We start from the raw sequence: 24,635 nt of genomic DNA on the forward strand, positions 1-24,635 counted from the left end.
TACACTGGTGTAAATTGAATGTGCAAAATGGGGATTTTTAAGTTGCACCAGAAAAAACAAGTTACTCCAAAAAAAAAACAGAGCAACTCCTGGCCAAAATTGAGCCCCATCTAGCTAACCTGCACACTGATCCACTGTAGTGCAGCAGCAACCTCAACAGCTTCCAACCAGATGATCTCTATGCACAGTGGTTTCAAGGTCTGGCTCCGCCAGGGCTGCAGCATGTCCTTCCAACAGCTGACCAATAAATTTAATGCTGCCCAACATTACTGCTTTCAACTATATTGAGATCTGCTTCAACAAGGACAGCATTGTGCTCTGTAAATTCTAGTGCAAACCATTCCCATTAGAAGTGACTCTGCAAATACTCTATACTGTGCACCTTCGCAGCATGGAAGACCCACATGGTTCCTGGGACATCTACTCTCAAAAGACTGGAAGGAGGCACTAAGATTGAGCTTCACAACCTCCACGTGTAACAGAATAAGAGGGATAACTCCGAATCCTCCACTCATACAAACTTTGAAAATTCTACCCAACACAGACAAATGAGTGCTGGCAGAATGGCAGGCACATTCCACACATTCTGGTCCTGCCTTACTTTCCACTTCTTTTGGACAAAGGTCTTGGAGGCTGCTGAAATAATGACCAGCTGAATCATCCCTCTTACCCCAAGCCCATGTATATATGACCACCTAAAGCATAAAGATTCCAACACCCATACAGCAAACATGATGTAATCATGTGGGTCATCTGTCAGTCAGAGAGAGTAATACTTGAGTTTGTATGGAGCAGGAGAAAGATTCTCCCACAACTGGGCAACTCTCTGAGCAACCCACAAAGGAGATAGGTTCCGCACTGCCAGCAAGTATCTGTAGTGTTGTATTTCCAGCCCTTGCCCTTAAGTATAAAATTGTATAACTGTTCGACCCTCACTACACTTGCCTATAAGTATTATAAAATGTGTACTCCATCAAGCACTTCATGAAACTATGTTCTTAGAACACGTAACCTTCTTGTGTAAAATAAAACTATAAAACTTTTTAAAACTAGAATGTTAGTTGCAGATTATGGGGGTTTATAATGCACTTTAAAAGTTGGAATTGATATTTTATATTACAATATTTATACCATGTTAGCACCGCTGAACTGTATTTGAGATTTACTTTAAAATTACACTAAGTGGTTTTTAGTTTGGGGCAGTTAAAGTATTACGAGGTTTTAAACAGATTTTTTTTTGAAACAAATAGTTGGGTATTTGAGTTGTATTCTGTCATCCGCTTGATCAGCATATCACTACAAGCATACTGTTGAGAGAAGGAATGAGTCCGTATTGATGGCGCAGAAGATGTTCCAATTTTGTTTTTATTCCTTTACATGAAGACCAGGTAATTTGGGTCTCTGCTGGGAGCCAATTTGCTGATCTGAGCTATGGGAACACTATGGTGCTGCTCCATAGAAAGCTTCGGGAGGCCAGGGAACATCCAGCTTGAAAAACTGTGCATTCACCTGTTTGACCGGTTGATTTGGAGACAATCACTACTAAAACACAAAGAAGTCATCTCTCGATACCATTTAAAGAAATTAAAAAAATAAAACGGCATCCTGTTGATACTTCTCGGCATTTTGTCATCAATCCCACTGTTTTTTTGTGATCTCACTACTGAGGAAGGGCTGGGGGCTAGTAGAGGGAAGTGGGTTTTATTTCTCCTGCTGCCCAGTCACTCTAAAAAGATGAGTGTTCCAGTCCCATTTTCTCAAAGGCTGAACGAACATAGTAAGAAGTTTCAGATGATCAACCTGCTCACAATTACCATTCAGCTAAGGCACTGGGTGATGGTATCAGCCACCTTTCAACTCGGTCTTTTGGCTCAATGTCTTCAAGTGCTTGTGATCGCTGCACATCTGCACCCTTGTATCAGCGATTAGCTCACTTGCCTGTGCTGCCCAGAGGTGAACTGGTTGCTCAAGTGGGTGAATATGGATGTTAACCTTCCTGGGACCTTTTTTGCAGCTAACTTGCAGATGGTGCCTGGTACAGGATTTTTGTTATTCTTCAGAGCAAAAGACTCATCCCACTTCATGTACAATGAATTAAATAACTAGTTAATCTTTTTAATGTCTTTGGTTGAGAGAAGAAAGTGGCCTGAACTGGGAGAATTCCTGTCTTTGAATCGTGTGAAAGGCTCCTTAATGTTCATCTGAACAAGTAAGCAGAGCCTTGGTTTAACATCTTATCTGAAGGACAATGCCCCTGATAATACAGCACAGTAATGTGGTGGACTGTCTGCTTAGATTGTACTCACAGTCCTGGTGTGAGGTTTGATCCACCAACCTTCTGACCCAGAAGTGCATTGTTGCCAACAGAGACAAGCTCACACACTAAACTGTCGCCAAGATCTATCTACCTAGGAATCCTGACACATGATGATGATTATAGTTTTGTCATAATCCTCAGTGTAAGATGTTTTTGAAGTTCAGCACAATGTTTTCCAGCTATTCTCCTGTGCCCCATTTAATTAGGTTCAGTTACGTAATATTTATCTCGCACAACTGAGGTACTGAAAACATCCATCGATTTTCAGATGTTTCTTGCTGTGGCTCATCTGTGAGCAATGGATTTTTAAATCACTGGCCTGTGGAGATGGTCAAGTTGAGCGGGACTTGTTCTGAGACGAGCTGGATTGGAGGCAATTGAATTTTGGAGTTGGAGTTTATGTAGGGTGAAGTTGGCAGACCCTGGAGGTGCCAAATGCATGGGCCGAGAGCTTCAGTGGCTGAAGGATTGTGGCATATGATATTTCAGATGTGGAAACAGATGATCTTGGTGACTTGAGATGCATATATAAAGGGAAAACTGGAAAAAGATGGAAAGTCAAAATAATGAATAACAAACATAAAGTATTGGCAAAATAACTAAGGGAAAAATTCTTTAAATGTAAGGAATAGAATTGTGAATGCTAATTGCTCACTGGGCCGCTCTGAAGATTCCAGGCTTGATCCTACGTTTGAACTGAGTTAGTTAATCTCACCTGAATCTGCAGTGGGGATGCTACAATTTGCCTCGATATCTCCAGGCTGGAGAGGGAAACATTTAGGGTTGAAGTTCCACTCCTGATTGGCCTTCAGTGATCCCTGTTGGCAGTGTCTTTTGTGGATTCCTGGGGAGCGGGGGCATCTTGTTTACTATAATTGAGTGTCAAATTTAATTACTAAAGGTTTCTGCATTTTAAAAAACCGGTTTAGTGTTTGCTTTATTTTATTCCGTCCATTTATAATTTGAGCCACTAGTTTACGGTGATTGAGTCCCATGTTCATTTTTTTAATTGCATGAGATTAAAGGATTTACCAGTGTGATCGGATTGCAATTTTGCATGAAACCCGTAAATCAATTAGGTTGATGATCAGACTTTGGTGTGGTCATCATTATAGGCAGTCCCTCGAAGCGAGGATGACTTGCTTCCACGCCAAAAAGGGATGCGTTCACAGGTGTTTCAATGAAGGACCGAATATTCCAGGTCCCGAAATACATCTTGAAGGGTGGAAGATTCCTGTGCGTGGATTTTTTTAACGTGTGGTGGCCGTTGCACACCAGCCACCACACAGGTTTGACAGAGCTAGGTCTTGGTCCAGTAGCAAGGATTACCCAAGACAACTGGAGACCAGCTCTACTGCACGGACCTAGCGTGCACACATATTGCAGTGTGGGCTGGCCCGTGCTGTCCCTGGGCCCTCGCCTCTTCTGTGCCTCTTTGCTACTACTGCGCCATTGGTGACTGACCAAAAACAACATGGTTTAAATATATTAGGGAGACCTCAGGTGAACAGCAGGGACTGAAGAGCTGGTCCAATCCACTCCACAGCAGTGCCCCAGGCAGCGACATCGTTCCTATTTGGAACTTTTTAATATGTCAGCACTTTTTGAATAATTGAAGTCTAATGGTCAAAATTATTGTTATGAAAAGCTTAACATTTGTGACTGCTAAATATTGCATTCTCCCAATTGATCCATTGAAGTTGCACATTTCTCAAATATCGAACTCACAGTTTACACTATAATCATCAAATTAGCCCATTTGTTTTCGTTGTTCCAGTTTTGCTAGTTTAGTGTTGCAATGTTATAATGAAAAATACATTGGACTGGTCCAATTACTGGAAGTTTTTTCTGTTCAGTTGAAAGCTGCGATACACTGGATTTTGAGGTTCTTGAATTGGAGTCGGCACTATAGCATTAGTGTGAAAAGCTTTCTGATACAGTGGTGACAAATCCCGAGTGATTGCACGCATGGGAAATTTGATCCATCCTTGAAACAGCTATACCATAATTTTATTTGTGTTTCAAATGTGTTAAGTTTAAAAAAAAATTTCAATTTCATTGTCTGATGTGTGTTCTCCCCAATTATCAGTGTTGTTTTGGCTATCAATCCTTTTCGACAACCAGATATGTAGAGTTGTAATGACGAGCTGATGATTCTAAAAGAGCAAAGAGCTTTTCTAGTTTCAGTGCACATACTAGCCTGAAGTAACAGTATTAAAGAAATCTCCAGCACCAGAAGGAAAAAGGCCAGATTACTGCTCCTGGGGTAACAGCTGATTGTGATTTACCTGTTTGGTTCTCCTGGGTAATTGTGATTTACTTGTTAACATACCTTCTGTGTGCGATTTAAAAGATGTGTTGTCTGCAAACCCGGAAGGATTATCAACTTTCCCCTTGTATCTTTTCAGCAGCAGTTGGCCCATATGTGCCGCCTCTGCAGCAGGTATTCCAGGCACCACGGCGACCGGGCATAGGCACGATAGGCAAGCCGATTAAACTACTAGCCAACTACTTCGAAGTTGATATTCCGAAAATTGATGTTTACCATTACGAGGTGGATATAAAGCCAGACAAGTGTCCACGGAGAGTAAACAGGTACCAGTCAGCCTGACGGTCCAGAATAATTCTACCATATAAAGACTTGGGGATCAGGTCTTGCATTTCTGTTGGTGATATAGATTACACTCCCTGTCATCTTCATGTCTAATACTCTCAGATCTGTTTAATGTAGTTTTCAGTGTAAAATGGCATGATATAAGCCCCAAGTACATTTTATTGCAGTTATATTAATAAATCAAGCAGAATTGTTATCTTGTCTAGCACAATAAATGGTTTGCTTGTCTCCTGACCAGAGGTTCACAATTTTAGCACATGTACACGTATAAGCAGTGCGAGTGCACGCAGCATTCCTGATAATTGAATCAAAAATTTTAAGCCCTGGATTTGTTGCACTCAGCGCCTTGTCTTGTATTTTCGGATGATTACTCGATGAAACATTCACACACAAGCTAAGTAGCCCCATGACCAAACTTAAAATTACTCCCTCTGCTGGTCAGTTATGCGCAGCATTAATAGCAAACAGAAAGTTGTCCGTGCCTCTCCTTCATTGAGCTCCTTACAGATTCAGGTCAATACCAAATGCACTTGTATATCAGTATAACACTGGCAGTAATTATATATATTATTTAGAACTCCCTGTTCAATTTAGAAACAATGTAAAATTTAATTGTACAAATGCATTTGAAAATTCATATAAATGGTCATGATTATTGTGATCTGTCCTCTTGTGATTTGCCTGATTGCAACAATAGTAACCTGATCTCTACAACAGCAACCACAACTTGCATTTTTATAGCACCTTTAACGTAGTAAAACAGCCCAAGGAGCTTCACAGGAATGTTATCAAACAAAATTTTAACACCAAGCCACATAAAATTAGTTCAGATTACCAAAAGCTTGAGCGAGAGGTAGGTTTTAACGCACGTCTTACAGGAGGAGAGAGAGGTGGAGAGGTTTAGGGAGGGAATTCTAGAGCTTTGGCAGCTGAAGGCACGGCCGCCAATGGTGGTGCACTTAAAATCGGGGATGCTCGCGAGGCCAGAATTGGGGGAGTGCAGGGCTCTCAAAACATCATAGGGCTGGAGGAGGTTACAGATCTCCAATTTAGATCTTGGCAGTTTAGTCTTAAGAAACACGAGGTTCGAAAATTCAGAACAAAATAATGTCAGGTTACTTTTGGAGGAGAAATGCTCTTTTGAAGTGTTTTTTCTTTTGGTGACAATACAAGGAGTTTTGCACATTATTGTATCTGAATCAGTCTATGCCTGATGTGAGTGTATTTGAAGCTGACACTTCCCAGATAAGCAAGGGAGGAGGGACAGCCAGGGGCCCCATTGCTATTCAGTGACTGCTATTGTTCCACTTCCTCACTTGTGTTGTTCTCTCTCACTCCACTGACACATAGGAAGAAATGATAATGTACCATAAGGAGCACATGTTCCACAGCCCAGCAACAGTGGGTGCAAGTCACAGGTCTACCCCTCACTTGTTATCCATCCTGTGTTAATTTTTGTAGCCTGATAACAAGAGAAAAATCTCACATTGCCAAACATGCCTCCAATTAATAAATATTGACCACTGTTCCTTTTAGATTAGATTGGGGTGGGAAAAAGCACGTATCATATAGAAAGGAATTAAAATTGACCCAAAAAACTGCTTTTGTGACTCCAGTAGGATTATCTTCTGACCATGTCTGTTTTGCAGGGAAGTGGTGGAGTACATGGTTCAACATTTCAAACCTCAGATCTTTGGAGACAGAAAGCCAGTGTATGATGGGAAAAAGAATATTTATACAGCAACACTACTACCAATTGGCCAGGATCGGGTATGAGAAAATGCTGCTGATCTCTTGTTGGGAAGGGGTAAAGTCTTTCATCTCTTCATATAAATGGGAACTCAATATTTATTTTCAATTTGAGAAAAAAAATTAGCAAAATTGTCTCGTGTAGAATTGAGCTATATAAATCAGGAAGATCGCATATTCCGTCCCTGGTCTGTGCTGAGTTAGATGATTGTGGGAGAACACAGTTGGCATTTCCAGGCTAAACTGTGGAAAAAATCAGCTTGGGTTCGGTCTGTTGCTCAATATCCTTCGAGCACTCCTGTGAAACATGTGGCAGTATTGTTGTACTTCTCGGCACGTTCTTCCCTCAGACTTTATACAGTTACCAAATTTACCTTAGCTGAAGTGGTTTAGCAGTGATACAGTTTCACAAGGGTGATATCACATCCAATTGACTGTTCTTCTGTAATCCTGAACTGCAACTAATTAAGAATCATCACAGCAGAGCCTGATCATTCACGCATCCAGTCTTCACAGTATATACAGCAGTAGTAGGACGCTGCAGTGTGATTAAGAGTGGGAACTCTGATAATTGTATTTCCTCTCCCAACTCCACAGATGTGAACGTGAACTGTGGACTGACTAACTCAACAACAGCTTGCATTTATGTAACGTCTTTAACTTAGAAAAACATCCCAAAGCACATCACAGAGACGTAATCAAATAAAAACCCTAAAACAGATTGGCGATGGCGCCTAATACCTACCTAGTCTGCATGGTTCAGTGCTACACAGTGCAATGTAGCCCACCTGAGCCATTCCAGACCACAGATTTTATACCATTAGTGGGACTACCTTTACCTGGTTCCGCTCTTATCTATCCCGTTGTAACCAGAGAATCTGCTGTAATGGCTTCTCTTCCCACAACTGCACCATTAGCTCTGCAGTCCCCCAAGGATCTTTCCTTGGCCCCTCCTATTTCTCATTACTGTCCCTCGGTCACAGCATCTGAAGACATGTCGGGTTCCATGTGTACGCTGACAACACCCAGCTCTACCTCACCACCACCTCTCTCAACCCCTCCACCTTCTCTGATTTGTCACGCTGCTTGTCCCACATCCAGTCCTGGATGAGCTGCAATTTCCTCCAACCGAATATTTCCTCCAGTTAAACATTGGGAAGACTGAAGCCGTTGTCTTCTACCTGCGCCACAAACTCTGTTCCAAACAATTCCATACCTCTTGCAAACTGTTCACAACCTAAGCTAAGCTTCTGACCTTGTATCTTCTCCATTAAAAAGACTGTTAACTTCTACTTGCCTATCGTCAACTGTCTCCACCCCTCCTTTACTTATCTGCTGCTGAAACCCTCATCCATACTTTTTTTTACCTCTAGACTTTATTATTATGCTTTTCTAGCCAACCTCCCATATTCCACCCTCCATAAAGTAGAGCTTATCCAAAACAGTGCTGCCCATATCCGAACCCACACCAAGTGCCGCTCACCCATCATCCCTGTGCTTGGTGACCTACACTGGCTCCCGGTCCACCAATGCCTTCTTTAAAATTCTTAATCTTGTGTTCAAATCCCTCCATGGAGTTACTATTACTGTAACCTCCTCCAACCCTTCAAGACCTCTGCATTCCTTGAACTTCGCCCCACCATAGGCGATCGTGCCTAAAGCTGCCTAGGTCATAAGCTCTGGAATTAGCACCCTAACCTTCTCTGCCTCTCCACCTTTTTAACCCTTTTTAACAAGGCTTTTAACCTTGTGCTAGTAACTCCTTCTTTGGCTCGGTGTCAATTTTTGTCTGATTACACTCCTGTGAAGTGCCATGGGATGTTTTCCTATGTTGAAAGTTGCTATATAAATGCAAGTTGTTGTTGCAGATGATGTATAGGTTCAGCATAGCAACATTTTTACTCTTTTATGGAGTGCCATTGATGGCAAACATGGTACTCCTATTGTCAGTGACCTTCCCAAATCTATGTGACTCCAGACCCATGACAACATGGTCGACTCTTAACTGCCCTCTGAAATGGCAGCTCACCACCAACTTCTCAAAGGCAATTGGGTATGGCCAATAAATGCTGGCCTTGCCAATGACATCCACATCCCATGAATTAATTTTTAAAAAGTGACAGAATCCCGGTAGACCCAGAGTTTCCAATTAGGTGCCCCCTCTTCCAGCCCATCAAGATTGGCATGTCGGTTTGGTGCGTTTGGATACTTCTGTCATTGCGCAAGTACGTAGTTGTGTAGAAGCGGTTTTAGATCTCGTATTTTTCTTTTTTTGTGCTTTCTTTAAAATTGGAGCTAGTCAGAGGATCATCGATACAGAGCTGCTGTGTTTGCGTCATTCATTTCACCAATCTATGCCAGACAGGGAGGATGGCACAGGGAGGTTGTTTGCGTGCAGGTCTCCCAATGTTGCTCATTTGCTGCAGTGGGTCTGGCTGGTCAGTCAGTTTTTAGGTTGCACTGTGTAATTGGCTCTAGAGTAAAGAAGCTTCCCATTGAGGTTTAACTGCTTTGTTTTTTTTTAATGTAAGGTTGACTTTGAGGTGACCATCCCTGGTGAAGGAAAAGATCGTATTTTTAAGGTTTCTATTAAATGGCTGGCAGTGGTGAGCTGGAGGCTGCTGCATGAAGCCCTCGTTAGTGGTCGAATCCAGGTTCCATTAGACTCCGTTCAAGCTCTGGATGTAGCTATGAGGCACCTGGCATCAATGAGGTAATCTAACATTCTGTTGTTGATGTATCAGAAGGAATATATGTAATAGCCAAAGGTTTGAATGTTTAGTTTTGAATTTTTGTTGTATTGATTTTATGCTCGTTAAGGCAAGTAATTTAAAACACAGTTAGAAAAGAAACACTGTACACTTCACTGCATTTAAAATAAACATTTGTTTTCTCTCATACTGGTGCTTATGGTCTATAATTTTTTACAGATATTGAAATGTAACTATTAGAGTTAAGTGAAGCAAAGGAAATTGTTCATTCGTTCCTCCTGGAGTTTACATTAATGTTGCTTTTATGGTTTGTTAAAGTATATTCATATTTTATGAAGCCATTTTACCTATAGGTGTACATTCACACATGTTTTGAGGACATTGTATATTTAGTGGTACATTCAGAGATTTTATGAAATTATACATTTTCCCAGATATTTTATCAAGTCACTGTACAACTGACTACCTGGTGCCTGCAAGAAGAATGCATTGACACATCCAGGCATCTTGCCGCAAGTGTGCTTGCATTGAGAACAAGGCAGTTTGGGGGGGTTGGGGCAGCTTGTTTGTGCTGAATAAACCTCTGAGAAGGGGCCTGTTTTCTCCCCAGTTCCAGACAAAGGCAAAGCATCACTTGTGATCGGCAGGTGTCCACCCTGTGTGTCGGCTACATTTGTCATGTGGAAAGACTGCACTCTCATCACAGAATGGGTTGCATTTTCTTGTAGCTAGTAACAAGAGTTGGGCAAGCCTGTTCATTTCCTCTCCAGTGGGCATGCCCAGCAAGCACTGTGCTGGGGCCTCTGGGATTGTAAGGCTGTTAATATTTCTATTGGTCTTCCAGACTGACCCAGTATGGCTGGATGTGGAGACCTGAATAGAGTGAGGGTGCCCTTCTGACTCCAGCCCTACATTAATGTTTGTATTCATTTTTATATGCATTTTCCAATGTTTTCCCACAATTATCGACAAAGTATTTTGCGGATGGTTTGAGCAAAGTGTTGCAGCGCTCTGGTTCTTCCTGAATAAGCGTTCATGAACTGAATTCAGCCAACTTTTGTCAAAGAACCATATCAAATTTTGCTTCACTGTCGAATAACTTCTACAGTTGAGATTTGGCGTGCAAGATTTAGGGAGACCCATTGATTGGGATAATGGGGGCGCTAATCTAGCAAGGAACTTATTCTGCTTCTTTGTGTAGCAGGGCAAAAAAGTAACGTTTTAGTTATTCAGGATCCAACAATGTTAAGTGCAATTGAATGCCAGATAGCCGCTGTTGCTCATGTTAGGTCCACTACTTTGTTTTGATCGAGGCGAAGCTGAATTATCCATTTCCCATTAATTTGCAGTTATTTCCAGTTTCTGATACTAGTGGATCTTGGCATTCTGACTTAAAGTTTCATGAGCCCAACAGTGCTAAGAACAGGATTCAATCATTCACGTCTTACAAAATTCAAACAGCATGAAACAGTGAATAAGAAGCACAACTAGGAATGAGTTGCCTTGGCTTCGACAGTCAGATTAGGCAGGATTTGAGAAGGGTCACATGGCCCCAAGACTCCCGTTTGGACACCCCTCGTTGTACAATATAACAGAAATAATATTAATCAGATCAATAACCCCTTTCTTTAATTTCAGGTATACTCCCGTTGGTCGCTCATTCTTTTCTCCACCTGAGGGTTACTATCACCCACTGGGTGGAGGTAGAGAAGTCTGGTTTGGTTTCCATCAGTCTGTCCGACCTGCCATGTGGAAAATGATGTTGAACATCGATGGTAATGTATTTTCTTTTTCTGTTGGAACAGTTAAATTGATTGATCTTTAACTAGTTACTGAAGATCAGCTTGTCTTTAAAAGAAAATGCTATGCACACTCTGGTTGAATAACTTACCCAGGCTTACACATGGCCACATGAGAATGAACAGCATCTGTGGAACCCTAGCAAGAGGTTTATTTTTGTGGAGGGAGGGATGCTTTTGCTAACCGATGACAATGCAGGAAGTAAGGAAGTAACTGGCCAGCGTAGGCTACTGTAGTCCTTATCTGGTCCAGTTCATTCCCTTTTAGTCACTTTTATGTTACTTTTCGGCTGCTGACTCCTGTAGCATTAGTTCTGCACAGTGATCACATCAACATAAATCTGCTGGATTTTTTAAAGAATGGTTTTGCGCTGGGTCTTGCTGGTTACCTACAGTCTTACTGGGATCAGTAAATGTGTTGTGGTGGCAACAGCAGTGCTTCTTGATGTTCGCATTATAGGGTTGCACCAGCACAGCCTTTGTCGTATCGTCGTGGCATCATTGTTCTGTGCCAACCTTCTAGGATTGTTCTGTAGTCTCCAGAAATTCAGGATTAATCTCCTGGATACTGCTGCAACAGCACGGGAGAAAAATCATAGGAGCATTAAAACAAAATAGTATGTTTTTCATTTTCTTTGAACACTTTCTTTTATTAGCAATCACAATATTGGAGATGGGTAATAAAAGCTGTTTGACTGGTCGGGCTGGTGGTGGTGGGGGCTAATTGGTGATGATGTCACATCCAGCCCACTGCATGCCTGCAGCATTGGACTCCCCAGCAGTGCAACCAGTTTACAGGAAGGTCAGCTATACCCAGCGAGTGACTCAGTTAGCTGGCTGTCTCGAGATCGGGGCGAAGGAGCGGCAAGAGTTCATAGAGGGATGTGATCGGGGCCCAGAAGAGGCGAGGGTCCAGGGGCAGCACGAGTTGGCCCACACTGCGATATGTGCGCGCACGAGGTCCGTGCAGCAGAACTGGTCTCCAGTCGTCTTGGTTAATCCCTTGCTCTGTCAAGTCCGTGTGGTGGCTGGTGTGCAATGGTCACCACACGTTAAAAATAATTTACGCACGGGCATCTTCCACCCTTCAAGATGTAGTTCAGGACCTGAAATATTAGCTCCTTCATTGAAACACCTGTAAACTCATCCCTTTTCGGCGTAGAAGCAAGTCATCCTCGTTTCGAGGGACTGCCTATGAATGAATGAATGTCTCGAGGTCTGGGCTGAAATGTAAAAGCAGCCATTATTAGCTTATGTTAATTGGCAGCACTTAAACTTTAGTGACACATCAATGGCCAGTTCTGTAATATAAGGAGGGCACTAATTGCATGCGAAACCGACCTATTCATTAGTAGAGAAGGGGATGCCCTCTTTATTGAGCAATTTAATGAAATGGGTTTGTTACTAACAGGAGTTTTCTTTGTATCAGTGGCTTCCCTGTTTGGCAGCAGCAGGTAGCCTCCAAATATATTCACTTTGTAAATATGATAATTGCCTTATTTTGGTAAAGAATCTGCCCGCCCCCCCCCACAGACACACTTTTAAACCGCTTGTGTTTTTACTGTGTCATGAAATGATGGTTAAAAATATAAATTGCAATTGGAAGCTGAATTTTGGAAGTGTCTATATTGGAGTCTGTGCTCTTCTGTTGTTAAACAGTATTTAATTTAACATAGCCTACCAAAAGTAATTTTCCTTCAGATCATTAATAACCATCAGAAAAGAGCAAAATCCTATCCTTGCGTGCTAGTTTCTTGTCTGGATCGAAGTACTGGTACAAAAACCAAACATTTTGCAAAAAGACAGCAGTTCCATCAGCATTTGAAATGGGGAATGTTCAGATCGAGACCCTGCCCCCAGAGCCTGTGCTGGTGGGTGTGTTCCAGTGCCCATGATGTGGATTATACCTGTAATTCTACACATGGTTACTACCTTGAATTTGTCTCCTGGTGTATTCATTGCTGCCATTTGGACTGTACTCATTATGAGGGATGGGAGCATGGCTTTCCACTGCCATTCCAGCTGAAGCTGGTGGTTTTGTAGATGACAAAGTGAGAATATCTGAAAGTGCTTTCATTTTGCAGCACTTTGTCCCAGGATTTTGGGATGGCAACGCCAAACCAACCTGTGTGTGTCACTGTCCCACGTTTACTTCTTGTCCTGTGCTTCCACTCTGCTATCGCCTGTTGGAGGCCGATTTGGAACATGGAGCTGTGATCTTAGACTTGTATGCTGTTTTCCTCCTTCAGTGGCCCTAGAGGAGAGTGAAGACACATGACAGTACACCATTCTTCCATTTAAAAAAAAACGAAATCCTCCAGAATGATGCAAGTGTTGGCCTAATACATTGTGTCTGAGTCATGTTACAATTTGTCATGAAGCAAGCACACTAACGTTCTGAATTAGCACAGAATGGTTGGAAGTCAGTCATAAAAGCTGCAAGTACAAGCACAAAAAACTGGGTGTCTGCTGTCATTGGCGACTGGTCGTCTCGCTTTTGATGGTGTCCCTAACTGTGTGGACCGTCACGTTACGAGATGATGGCATATCAGCGACAACTTGCATTTATTTACCATCTTTTGTGAAGTGGTTTGGGAAGTTTCAGTACATTAAAGGTGCTAAGTGCAAATTGTAAAAATTGCTTATGGTGCTGTGATATTTTTTCTTAAGTTTCTTCTTTTCCCATCTGTGTTACTAGTTTTCACCAGTCACTCCTGTACAGCTGATTTTAATCTCACATGTTGCACTGGGTCAGTTATGGCAACACTGGTATTAGTCACTGACCAAAGTCACTTTTTCCTATTTTAGTGTCAGCAACAGCTTTCTACAAAGCTCAGCCAGTGATTGAGTTTATGTGTGAAGTCTTAGACATCCGGAATATTGATGAGCAGCCAAAACCTCTTACTGACTCGCAAAGAGTGCGTTTTACGAAAGAAATAAAAGGTAGGTTTCATCGGTTGTTGTTTTTATTATGGTTGCTTTGAAGTTTAGTCATGATTGTGTAAGTGAACGCAGCAGCTATTTTGCATGCAGCAAGTCCCACAAACAGCAATGAATGACCAGATAGTCTGTTTATGGAGGTGTTGGTTGGGAGAGAATGCTGAAACCTGAGGAATTCTCTGCTCTTTCGCTACTTTTACGGTGACCGATTGGCATTTAAAAGAAAGACTTGAAAGACTTGCATACATATAGCGCCTTTCACGACCACTGGACGTCTCAAAGCGCTTTATAGCCAACGTGGCAGCCAATTTGTGCACAGCAAGCTCCCTCAAACAGCAATGTGATAATGACTAGAAAATCTGTTTTTGTTATGTTGATTGAGGGATAAATATTGGCCAGGACACCGGCGATAACTCCCCTGTTTTTCTTCGAAATAGTGTCGCGGGATCTTTTATGTCCACCTGAGAGAGCAGATGGGTTATCGTCTCATTCGAAAGACGACACCTCCAACGGTGCAGCACTCCATCACCACTGCACTAGAGTGGGACTTGAACCCACAACTTTCTGACTCAGCGAGGCGAGTGTGCACAATGAAAGGTCCGACAGACAGCAAATGAACATACATAATCTGTGTTAGTGTTGTTTGGTTGAGGGATGAATGTCGGCCAGGACACTGAGAGGACTCCCTGCTCTACTTTGAATAGTGTCATGGGATCTTACATGTTCACTTGAGCAGGCAGGTAGGGCTTTGGATGAATGTCTCCTCTGAATAGTGGCATCTCCAACAATGCAGCACCCCCTCAGTACTGCACTGGAATATAAGCTTAAAACTTGTGTTGAAGGCACAATCTCGGTTGAGGAGATCTTCGAAGTGCTCCTTCCAGTGGGCCCTGACTGCCTCGGTGTCCTTAATGAGTGCCTCTCCATTCTTAGCCAGCAGTGGCGTGGGGAATTGGGTGCTTGGGCTGTAGGTGGCCTTGACTGTGCGGAACAATCCTCGCACATCATGGTTGTCGGCCAGCTACTGGATCTCCTGTGCTTTCTCCACCCACAATCTATTCTTTAGATCGCGGGTTTTTTGTTGGACCTCGGCCTTCAGCTGCCTGTAGAGCTTCTTTGCTGCCGAGTTGGGTTGCTGCTTTAAGTTCAGAAATGCCTTGCGCTTGCGGCTTATTTTATTAGCTCTTGGATCTCCTGGTCGTTCTCGTCAAACCAGTCTTGGTGTTTCCTAGTTGAGTGACCAAGCGTCTCTTCGCAGGCGCTGGTTATGGAGGCCTTCGGGGCAGACCAAGCATCATGGGCACTCTGCTTCTCGGGGTCATCGAGGGTCGCCAGGTTTGTAATGAGGCGCTGGCTGTATCTTTACTGGGTCTTTGAGTGCCCCAGTGTTGATTTTTCTGTGGCATTGTTTCTGTTGCCGTCGCTGCTTTGGGGCTATATTGATAATGACAAAATGGATTAGGCGGTGGTCCGTCCAGCAGTCGTCAGCTCCTATCATGGCGCGGGTGATGCACACGTCCTTGCGGTCCCTCACTCAAAAGATGATGTAGTCGAGCAGGTGCCAGTGCTTGGAGCGAGGGTATTGACATGATGACTTGTACTTGTCCCTCTGACGGAACACGATGTTGGTGATGACAAGGTCATGTTCTAGGCATTTTGTCAGGAGCAGGGTACTGCTGGAATTGGTTTTCCCGACCCACTCTCTGCCGATCACGCCTCTCCAGAGGTCTGTGTCCTTTCCGACTCTGGCGTTGAAGTCACCAAGGAGGATCAGTTTGTCGTCCGTAGGGACTTGGGACAGGGATTGTTCGAGGCTGGAGTAGAATTCTGCTTTGGTTTCATCTGTTGCGTCGAGTGTTGGAAAGTACGCGCTGATGACTATGGCGCACTGGTTCTGGGCTAGGGTGAGCTGGAGAGTCATGAGACGTTTGCTTATCCTGCAGAGGGAGTCTCTGAGATGGCCCACTAGCTGATGGTGAAGCCAACTCCATGGAGGCGGCATTCTTCTGGCTTATCTTTCCAGAAGAAGGTGTAACTGCCACCTTGTTCCTTGTGCTGGCCTGCCCCTGCCCGCCGGGTCTCAATTAGGGCGGCGATGTCGACATTGAATCATCTGAGTTCCTGGGCAACGATAGCAATGCGACGTTCCGGTCTGTTGCTGTTGGGGTTGTCCATGAGGGTCCTGACGCTCCAGGTCCCAAACTTAATTTTGAATGGTGGAAGATGCCTGAGCATGACTTCTTTTAATGTGGGGTGGCTGTTGCACATCGACTACCACACGGGCTTAGTAGAGCGAGGTCTTGGCCCTGTGGCAAGGGGGTCCGAGACGCCTGGAGGCCAGGCTCTACTGTATGGGCTTAGTTGCCTATTATGAGACGTGAGCTGTAAGCTCGGCACTGAGCAGCGCCTTCAGGAGAGCTGAGGAACCCAAGGTGAGGGTGGGAGCCACTGGAGCCCTGTTCGCTTTTGTTGGCTGCACCTCGCTCCATCTTGCTTCTTGGTGAGCCGCTGGAGAGGACAGGAAGGCCACCGCCACGATTACCCGCACCACGTGCCACGAGTTCCAGGTGGGCAGAAGAGACGTCGGCTTCAGATGGGCTGAAGGAACGCCGAGCTCAGACTTAGGAGGTCCGTGAGCGGCTGTAACTTCTTCCTGACATCCTGATTTGGGGGGAGAGGGTCTCTGATGGTCAGCGGAGCTCCATAGGGAGCTGCCATTCTGGGTGTCATATTGGCGCACCCAATTGTACCCATCCAATATGTGTTTATCTAGCATCTATGCAATTTGCCTCAACTACTACTTGTGGTGATGGCGAGTTCCACATGCTTATCACTCTGAGTAAAGAAGTTTCTCCTGAATTCCCTATTGAATTTATCAGTGACTATCTTATATTTATGGCCTAAAATAAAAACAGGAAATGCTGGAAATACTCAGCAGGTCAGACAGCATTTGTGGAGCGAGAAACAGATTTTTAACATTTCAGGTCAATGACCTTTCATCAGAATCTAGATTATGTACTTAAGTCCTGGAGGGTGCTTGAATTCAGTACCTTTTAACTCTGCTGTTCGGACACTATCACTGAGCCAAGTAAAGTTGCCAAATTCCAGATATAAATTTCTGAGAGGTTGTTAAGTAGAATGGACTAAATTCTATCATCCCACTCAGAAAATTAAGATGTTATGTAGTACAATATTTGTTGACTTGATTTATGGCATTGTATCTGCACTAAAAGTTGTTAACAATTTAAAGAAATAGTCATGAATTCCAGTTGCAACATACCACTGTGCGTTCACACACAAATGAGGGATTTAGAGATTGGGAGGGTTTGACTATTTTCAAAGGTTGTGCACACAGCATGAAACTTACCCTTTTTAAAAAAAAAAACTTGGCACATTTCTGCATAGTTTGGCATATCTATAGTGCTACTTCTGCTTGGTCTCCAGATTCTTTTGTTCACTGTATTGTGGGAAGTTGGGAGGGAGGAGGAAATAATCAGTCGTGAAGCTACCAAAGAGAATAATAATCTCAGATTGAAGTTGCCTTCCAGCGTCTGTCCTTATTCAGTGGACAAAGTACAACAGATCTGCTGCTTCTGTACAACAACATTCCTGCCATGCCACACAACCATTCATATGCTGTAAAAATAGAATTGCCAGTAGTTTTTTAAAAGCACAAACACAGTAACATAAATATTCAAACTGGAGAGGAGATTTCTTTGTGTTAATTGCTTTCCTGTTAGCAGGTAACCTCCTGATATCATTGCTGAATAACAAAAGGCCATGCATATTTGTCTGAATAGCTGTTAAATGACTTATCAGGTAAGTGGAATATTCTCCCACACCACCCCCTCCCGCAAACAAACGCTCACTGTTGCCCTGTTATATTAAAAACCACTTAAAGTGGCATTCCCTTGCTGCTGAATCTGCCCCATTTATACTGTGGGCAGATTTGACAACAATGGGAAAACTGTACAATTGAACAATCTGCCCAGGACATTCCCTGATGTTGCCAGAAAGTATAGAACGCACCAATTATGAAATGTATTGTTGCCCAGACCCGAGATTGCGAACCTGAACTAAGTGTCAATCACGGGACCTGTTTAGTTCTTCTGCAAGCTGTACTCTTGCTTAGAGGCATGGGGGGAGAGGTGCGGAATCTTTGCTCGAGGAGAATTTTCATGTCTCCAGAGGCAAGAGATCATTTACACTGCAGAGTTGCCTTCTGGTACTTCGTCTAAATGCCCATTTTTCACGTGTGAGTATCAGCAGGTGCTTTTTCACCGATGGACGATTCATTGGCGAGCCAGGACCTGTCCTCGATGGACAACCACACCTGCAGCTCTGGTAGAGGCCATTGACTGGCGTGCAGGAACCCTGACCGACTTCCTCCCCTTCCGCACCCAACTCTAATCAACTAGCTCAGCCCAAACAAGGGGAGCAACCGTGAATCTTGATGGTCATCTACTCACTTGTTTAACCAAATGAGCCATCGGGGGACCTCTGGTATTCCGGTTCTTGATAATCTTTCTGTTCTGACCTCCACAGGTTTAAAAGTGGAGGTGACTCACTGCGGCCAGATGAAGAGGAAATATCGAGTGTGCAATGTAACCCGGCGGCCAGCCAGTCACCAGACGTAAGTACGCTCTTGCTGTAATATGGTGAAGTTAAAGTGGTTCATTGTGATTAGTTCTGTACACTTCTGTGAAAAGCAGTGAGGTTAAATTAACTTTGTATCAGGCTTCAGCGCACACATGTATTTCAGGGTTACGGACCACCAATGGGCTGGAGGCAAGTATACAAGTAATTACGTACATATGTGATGAAGCATGGTTAGATCAAGCAGTTGGTAGGCACAAAAAGGGTGTGCATTCACAACCTGGTTTGCAAAATGTAACAAAAACAGTCGGTTGGAAACCTGAGGTGTGTGCATCACCCCATGATCCAATTTGATGCTTGATATCATGTGATTTCCAGGTGCAAGATCTTTCTCCAGAGTATCTGTTCACAACCAGTTCACAACACACTTATAGTGTAGAGTAATAGTGGATTGGCGCACTTACTAAAACAAAGGTTAAATTCAAAAAGTAGAACAAATAGAGGACAGTCTCTGAGATAATGTGGAAAAACTCTGAAAATATTGTATAATTGGAATAAAAACAGAAAATGCAGAATATACACAGCAGGTGGGTCATCATTTGAAAAAAGGTAGGCTAACATTGTGGGTACTGGCAGGTAGCTACTGTGCCTCTGTTCCTGTCTACAGAGGAAGGGTGACTACTCCCAACGTTAACCTGTCCTTTGTTTTTTCAGATGCTGAAGGACTTGCTGTGTATTTCCACCATTTTCTGTTTTTATTTTAGCAGACAGTGCCTTCTGCCTTTCACAAACCACAAAGATATGTGAACATATTCTGTAAGAATACAGTTACTGGCTTGCATTTACTGTGTAGCTCAGTCATCTTTGCGAAGGTGAAAGCTCTGAATACACTAAGTATATACTGGTGCACATAGTTTAGGAGTATAATGGGAAGTGGATTTTCCCTTGTTTTTCATACAGCATAAATTAAAATCTATAAAGATCTGAAGATCAATAATATAAAATATGACCAGTGACTATAACTACACTCATTGTATGCCATTTCTTTTTTCTGAACGTTTCAAAGCCCAGAGAAGTTTAGAAAAGCTGCTTGAAATTCCTGAAATACAACTGCAATAACCACTTGCATTTATTTAACGCATTTAACATAGTGAGCATCCTAAGACACTTCAGAGGTGGGACAGATACTGAACAATTTTAGAATAATCAGAAGAGGTGTCAGAAACCCTGTCAAGGCAGTAGGTTTTGCGACGACTTTTGGGAGAAAGGTGGAAAGATTTGGGGAGACGTTTCCAGGGTGCACGGCTCTGGTGTAGGGAGGGTGTGATGCAAAGGAGGTCAGAGTCAGAATGGCAGATACACTCTGACATGTAGGAATCCGAGGTTAAGCGGTGGGGCAAGGCTGTTATGGGATTTCTAAATGAGAACAGTTGTCATTACATAAAATTTTATAGCACAGAAACGGACCATTCAGCCCAACAGGTCTATGCCGGTGTTTGTTCTACATGAGCCTCCTCCTGCTCTACTTCATCTAACCCTATCAGCACACCCTTCTATTCCTTTCTCCCTCATTTACTTAATTAGTTTCTCTTAAATACATCTATGCCATTCGCCTCAACCACTCTATGTGGTTGACAGTTCCACATTCTCACCACTCTGAGTAAAGACATTTCTCTTGAATTCCTTATTGGATTTATTAGTGATAAATTATCTTTTTTAGTAGGGAACTGGGAGCCAGTAGAGGTTGGCAGTAACAAGGAGCACAACTTAAAGCAGGATAAGCTGGAGACAGCAGAATATTGGGAGTCTATGTAAAGTGGAGCACAGTAGGCCAGCAAAGAGAGCACTGGAGAAGTCAAGCCTGGAGATATCGTGAATGGAGATTTCAGCGCAGTGGGGTTTAGGTAAGAGCAGAGACGAGCATTGTTAGAGGTGAAAATAAATAGTCTTGATGATTGATAAGACACAAGATTTGAAGTTCATTTCAGGGTTCAACAGGTTGCTGAGGTTGCACGCTGTCAACTGAGTGGGCAATCAGCAGGGAGAAATAAATTGGGGGCTGAGGTGTAAAGGTTTGGTGGAAGTTAAACAGGATGTGCTCGGCCTTGTTGATAAGTTAGAGGAAGCATAGGCAAGGGCTTCAGTATTTGTGAATATCTGGTAAAATGTGATTGATAATCACAACATGGTTATGTTTTCTCCCAGGTTCCCCTTGCAGCTGGAAAGCGGGCAGACTGTGGAATGCACGGTAGCACAATACTTCAAACAGAAATACAACCTTCAGCTAAAGTACCCGCACCTACCCTGTCTACAGGTGGGACAGGAACAAAAGCACACCTACCTGCCACTCGAGGTGAGATGTGACTGCAGTGCGGCCAAAGGGAGAGTCTCTACAGCAGGAACGGGCCAGCAAGAGCAGAGTTACATTTTAGAGAGGCCAAAGGCAAGAGCCTCCAAAGGAGAGGAAGCACCAGGAGCTAATTTAACAAAAATGTAATGACAGCAGCTGACTGAACTCCAACGGGGCTGGAGAGTGAGCTGGAGGGAAAGAGTGGGGATTGATGCAAACCCGGGAGCAGGATTACATAGAACATACAGCACAGAAACAGGCCATTTGGCTCAACCAGTCCATGCTCCACTCAAGCCTCCTTTCTTCTAAATCTATCATAACCCTCTCTTCCCTTCTCCCTCATATGCTTATCTAACCGTCCTGTAAATGGATCTATACTATTCATCTATATGCTTGTCCATTAAATGCGTCTATACTATTCGCTTCAACCACTCCCTGTGGTAGCGAGTTCCACATTCTTATCACACTCTGGGTAAAGAAGTTTCTTTTGAATATCCTATTTGATTTCTTGGTGACTATCTTATATAGATGGCTTCTAGTTTTGCTCTTCCCCACAAGTGGCGACAATCTCTCTGTATCTACTCTATCAAAACATTTCATAATTTTAAAGACTTCTATTAGGTCACCCCTCAGCCTTCTCTTTTTAAGAGAATAGAGACCCAGCCTGTTCATCCTTTCCTGATGTGTATAACCTCGCATTTCTGGTGTCACCCTTGTAAATCTTCTCTGCACCCTCTCCAGCACCTCTATATCCGTTTTATAATATGCCGACCAGAATTGTGTACACTACTCCAAATGTGGTCTAACCAAGGTTCAATACAGGATTAGCATAACTTCCCTAATTTTCAATGCTATCCCTCTAAAATTGGCGGCAAAACGCCTTGTTTTTTTAATAAATTAATGGCGAGATTTATTTTAACAGCTTTAAATTAGTGGTTACCGTTGATGCAACAAGGCACAGCACAGAGCATGTTTGCATTGTGTGGACAGCAAAGGCTAAGGTGCTGAAGGATGATGGGAAGGAAGGTGCAATAGCACCATCTGGTGGCAGGTGGCCTGCAGTTACAGTGTGATGAGCAAATGTTGACATAGGTTTCTCTCATTCTAAAATGTTTACGCTGGATCTTCCCATTATAAAAAGGGTGGCTCATAAATCATGGCAGTCGGCTCGTTGTCATGTTGCAGCAGCCTGTGCAAGACTACGTATGGAACGTGGCAGCTGAATAAAAATAAAAAAGAAGTTTCTGAATAACTTGTCGCTGGCAACAAAATTCCTTGCTCTATCCTGATATTTTGCAGTGTACAGCACCTTTTTTCTCTCAACCACCAGAATACTTGTTTCATTGGATTCACTGCAGTGGAGCATCAGAAACAAAAAAAAAGCCATAAAATTTCTGATCTTGCTTGTCAAGAATGTCTTGCACAGAATTGAGTTGACTTCTTTCTTTTTGTAGGTGTGTAACATAGTACCCGGGCAGCGGTGCATCAAGAAACTTACGGACAATCAAACGTCAACGATGATTAAAGCCACAGCACGGTCAGCGCCAGACAGGCAGGAGGAGATCAGTCGACTGGTGAGTGGTGGAAAGCCATAACATACGGTTGATTCCTGTTGCGCAATTCATTTGCATCTCATGTTTAATTCATATGTCGGTGTTACTTGGGTGGCCACTGCATGTTTTACTTGGAGAATAGTCAATAGTTTTCACTTTGTTCTTGCAGTTTAGCTCTTTAAAACTAGATTGTCTGTGAGAAGTTAATTTATTTCATATAATCATAGAATTTAAGGCACAGTGGGAGGCTATTCAGCCCATCGAGCTGGTGCGGCTCTTCAACTGAAGCTAACTGCTTTAATTCCATTTCCCTGTATCATTTCATACGCTTCCTTTTCAAACACTTTTCCAGTTCTCATGTAAATTAGGTTGTAGTCTCAATTCAATAGTCACTTGTACTGCATTCCATGTTCCACGAATCACCTGCATGAAAATATTTCTTCTAACTTCCTTATCCTCCTCATAACAATCCTGAGTCTATTACCTTTGTTACTGATTTGCCACCAGAGCACCATTATTCCATTGCTGTTTGTGGGAGCTTGCTGTGCGCAAATTGGCTGCCGCAGTGACTACACTCCCCAAAAAAAACCCTACAATAACCTCCATATGCTCATTCTCACTCCAACACCAGTCCACTTCTCATCTCTAATTGTCTCTGCCCTGCCATCGACACTTGCTCTTTCAGCCATTACACCCCTGCTCCCGAAATGCCCCACTCCCGCAGTCTTGTTACTACCCTCTTTGTTTTCGGAAGGCTTCTAAAAACCTTCGCCTGCTTTCCACTCCATCCCCTGATGCCCTCCAACTCCGAATATACATGCTGCCTCTTGGTACCCAGCATTACTTCCACTCAATAGGACTTTTGTTATGCCATCCGACTGCCCATTTGACATCGAGTTGTGGATTGATTGATTGGCACCCCATCCACCACCTTAAACATTCACTCCCTCCACCGTGGCTGCAGTGTGCACCATTTACAAGATGCACTGCAGCAACTCGCCGAGTCGCCTTCGTCAGCACCTTCCAAACCCGTGACCTCTACCACTTAGAAGGACAAGGCCAGCAGGCGGATGGGAACACCATCATCTCCAAGTTCCCCTCCAGGTTACACAACATCCTGACTTGGAAATATATCGCTGTGCCTTCATCATCACTGGGTGAAAATCCTGGAACTCCCTCCATAACAGCACTGTGGGAGGACCTTCACCACATGGATTTCAGCGGTTCAAGAAGGCGAATCACCATCACCACCTTCTCAAGGGCAATTAGGGATGGGCAATAAATGCCAGGATGCCAGTGACATCCAGATCCAAGGAATTAATTTTTTTTAAAAAGGATGCGATGGTATTTTGTCCAGCTCAACACTGGCAAGACAGAAGTTGTTCTTTTCCGCCTCGTCACAAATGTAATGCCTGATTCCATCCCACTTATGCACTGCTTACTCAGACCAAACCAATGGTGTACAAAACTTTGGTCCTACTTGAGCCTAAGCTGAGCTTCCAGCCTTGCATCTGTTCTATCGCCAAGATCGTTTTCATTTCTGCAATATTATTCACCTTCAGCCCTGCCTCAATCCCAACACTATGGAGACCATCATCTGCTCCTTTGTCATCTCCGGGCTCAACACCTTTATTGATTTCCTTGCCAGCTTCCCAAAGTACCACCCTGCAGAAATTCCAATTTATCCAGAACGCCCCACACTGCTTCCTGCTCTCGCCAAACCTCCACTGGGTCTTCATCTCCCAGCATACTGATGTTCAAAATTCCTGTCTTCCTCACTCCATGACCTGACCTTACCTCACCTCACCCTACCTCTCCAGCCTCTAGCTAACACTCTCCACTCTGGCTTACTGTGCGTCCTTCCACTCCAAGTGGTGATGGAGCCTTTAGTAATTGTGACCTAGCACTCTGAAACTCCCTCACCACATCTCTTCCCATTTTTGAAAGCTTCCACTTCTTTCCAACTATGGCTTTGGTCAGCTTCCATAACCCTCCCCTCAAACTCC

General features: G+C 43.4%; 2 protein-coding genes across 7 annotated transcripts in view; one reads left to right on the forward strand and one right to left on the reverse strand.

Annotated features, from left to right (window-relative positions):
* The window catches only part of LOC139279853 (protein argonaute-1), a 96,946-nt gene that overhangs the window by 28,969 nt on the left and 43,342 nt on the right, over positions 1-24,635 (forward strand). For 2 of the 4 annotated variants that reach the window (XM_070899119.1, XM_070899121.1), the window contains exons 2-9: positions 4,726-4,912; positions 6,581-6,701; positions 9,212-9,393; positions 11,030-11,166; positions 13,999-14,133; positions 18,676-18,763; positions 20,932-21,079; positions 22,531-22,650. In XM_070899119.1, the coding sequence (XP_070755220.1) occupies positions 4,726-4,912; positions 6,581-6,701; positions 9,212-9,393; positions 11,030-11,166; positions 13,999-14,133; positions 18,676-18,763; positions 20,932-21,079; positions 22,531-22,650 (1,118 nt within the window). The remainder of the gene's footprint in view (positions 1-4,725; positions 4,913-6,580; positions 6,702-9,211; positions 9,394-11,029; positions 11,167-13,998; positions 14,134-18,675; positions 18,764-20,931; positions 21,080-22,530; positions 22,651-24,635) is intronic. The other 2 variants (XM_070899120.1, XM_070899122.1) reach the window with 2 other exon arrangements.
* The window catches only part of LOC139279855 (splicing factor 3B subunit 1-like), a 72,229-nt gene continuing 59,641 nt past the window's right edge, over positions 12,048-24,635 (reverse strand). Inside the window, exons 6-7 of one of the 3 annotated variants that reach the window (XM_070899123.1) lie at positions 13,316-13,444; positions 12,048-12,413 (exon numbers count right to left, since the gene is read on the reverse strand). The gene's annotated coding sequence lies outside the window, so the exon portion shown is untranslated. The remainder of the gene's footprint in view (positions 12,414-13,315; positions 13,445-24,635) is intronic. The other 2 variants (XM_070899124.1, XM_070899127.1) reach the window with 2 other exon arrangements.

Source organism: Pristiophorus japonicus, chromosome 14, assembly GCF_044704955.1.
Source record: "Pristiophorus japonicus isolate sPriJap1 chromosome 14, sPriJap1.hap1, whole genome shotgun sequence".
Classification (NCBI taxonomy): domain Eukaryota; kingdom Metazoa; phylum Chordata; class Chondrichthyes; family Pristiophoridae; genus Pristiophorus; species Pristiophorus japonicus.